Source organism: Amphimedon queenslandica, unplaced genomic scaffold (genome assembly GCF_000090795.2).
Source record: "Amphimedon queenslandica unplaced genomic scaffold, v1.1 AMPQUscaffold_12795, whole genome shotgun sequence".
NCBI classification, from domain to species: domain Eukaryota; kingdom Metazoa; phylum Porifera; class Demospongiae; order Haplosclerida; family Niphatidae; genus Amphimedon; species Amphimedon queenslandica.
The window spans coordinates 20,536-22,593 of NW_003546969.1; the positions used below are offsets into that span (position 1 = coordinate 20,536).

General features: G+C 34.0%; 1 protein-coding gene and 1 long non-coding RNA gene across 2 annotated transcripts; one reads left to right on the forward strand and one right to left on the reverse strand.

Moving 5' to 3' along the window:
• Positions 1-344: 344 nt before the first annotated feature.
• Positions 345-542, reverse strand: LOC109586740 (uncharacterized). Its single transcript, XR_002187210.1, has 2 exons — positions 424-542; positions 345-383 (listed from the first exon to the last, which is right to left on the reverse strand). It is a non-coding gene; the product is annotated as an uncharacterized LOC109586740 (long non-coding RNA).
• Positions 543-1,269: 727 nt separating this feature from the next.
• Positions 1,270-1,962, forward strand: LOC109586737 (uncharacterized). The gene is made up of 2 exons (XM_020002942.1): positions 1,270-1,301; positions 1,415-1,962. Exons 1-2 carry the CDS (start codon positions 1,289-1,291, stop codon positions 1,960-1,962), a joined length of 561 nt encoding a protein of 186 aa, XP_019858501.1. The 5' UTR covers positions 1,270-1,288.
• Positions 1,963-2,058: the final 96 nt, after the last annotated feature.

Here is a 2,058-nt window from a genome sequence, read left to right on the forward strand (position 1 = left end):
CTCAAACTTTCTACACAGCATTAGTACATCAATGTGTATCAGAAAATGTAATAAAATTTGGGGGTCGTTTGGGAGCCATTTTTTAGAAAAAACCACGGGCTAAACTTTATCACATTCTCAACTAATCCGTATCGTCACTACAATCTACTTCATGTTACATGTACAAATAATACTTCGAGGCATTTTTATTTTAGCAGACTACCTAGGCTTTGGAACTCATTACCTACTAAAACTAAAATTAATTTACTTAATAATTCTTTAGATAAATCTAAACTTATGTTAAACACACTTTTTACTGATTACTTTGTAAATAACTTTGATTCTTCTTTAATTTGTTCGTTTCATTTTTGTTGTCCTTGTTTCAATTGTGTCTAAATGTTTTTCTGTTCATGTATTTATTTATGTTCTAGCATTATTATTTACTATGTAATTTTAGGTGGCCAGTCTTGTTACTGTGTTTGCCTTCGATACATCTCTTTTTTTGTTTCTTTTCTTTTTGTCACATTTTATAGTATGTATTGTAAAGTTTATTAATAATAATAATAATAATAATAGTACAGGGATTTTTTCAGAATTTCGGTGTTTTCTTAAAATGGCCATAACTCAAAAAATTGAAGTTGGAATTGGCTCAAACTTTCTACACAGCATAAGGACATCAATATGTATCAGAAAATATAGTAAAATTTTGGGGTAATTTTGGAGCCATTTTTTGGAAAAATTCATGGGCTATAGTACAGGGTATTTTTCAGAATTTTGGCGTTTTCTTAAAATGGCCGTAACTCGAAAAATTAAAGTCGGAATCGGCTCAAACTTTAAGTACATCAATATGTATCAGAAAATGTAATAAAAATTGGGAATGATTTTTTTGGCTATTTTTGGAAAAATCCATGGTCTATAGCCTTGGATATTTTTCAGAATTTTGGCATTTTCTTAAAATGGCCGTAACTCAAATAATTGAAGTTAGAATCAGCTCAAACTTTTACAGTTCCACCATTCAACACATGGAGTAGCCATTTTATTCCCGTTCACTACCGTTTATTCTTAATTTATGCTAGTATTCTTAAGGAACCTATTATTCCTAAAATTATTCCAGCATAATCCCCGCACCCCTAGCCGTTGGATACTCTCTGTAGGTATTATTTACTCTTGATATTATACACGGAATAATATCTATGGTCTGACCACGTTTCTGCACGTGGTCACTAATAAAACTGATTAGAGGGTGTGGTCTAAAGTGATAATTAATTTGCTGGAATGTTAGGCGTGGCTCGTTGTTTGGAAGAAGAGGATGTCTGGAAAAAGTTAGTTTATCTCTCCCTACCATCTTCCCTCCTCCTCTGTCTTCATGCTCTCTCTTTCTATTTATTCTTCTGTAGTCATTGTCTTCATTTCTATCATTATTCATTTACTACAGGTTTCAAAATGAGGTCTGAACACAAAGCTCCTGTAATAGGGGAGTCCCTCTACCTGTGGGCAGGGGACCAGGTTGACTTACCTGAAGTTCATGACTCCCTTCAAAAGAGGAAACTGACCTCAAGAGTTGATGTGTACCAGCTTTCTATTGCCCACTGGTCCTCTCACCTAACAAGAGGTACTCCTCCATTAGGAGTAATGGCCTACTCCTGTACCACCTCTCATTCTAATATTTACTATTTCGGTGGATGGTGTGGTCATGATGACTGTTACTCCAATACGTTGAATGTATTGAATACGATAAAGATGGAGTGGACTTCATGCAGTAATGCTGAACAGTCGTTGATGAAGAAAGGCTTTGGTGGAATGATATCAGTGGAATTTGATGGAGCAGAATACCTTGTCATAATAGGAGGGGTTGGTTCTGTACCAACTGTTTACCATCCTCAGTTTCAATATGATCAACTTAAGACTGGTATTGTTCGTACTAATGAACAATTACTTTATAATGTGTCCACTGGTAAGATTCTCTTCATATTAATAGCTTAAATAGCTATTAATAGCAATAAATAAAATAGCATTAAAATTGCTTAAATAGCAATAAATAGCTTTATACATGTATACTATGTCCCAACTGAGAATGGA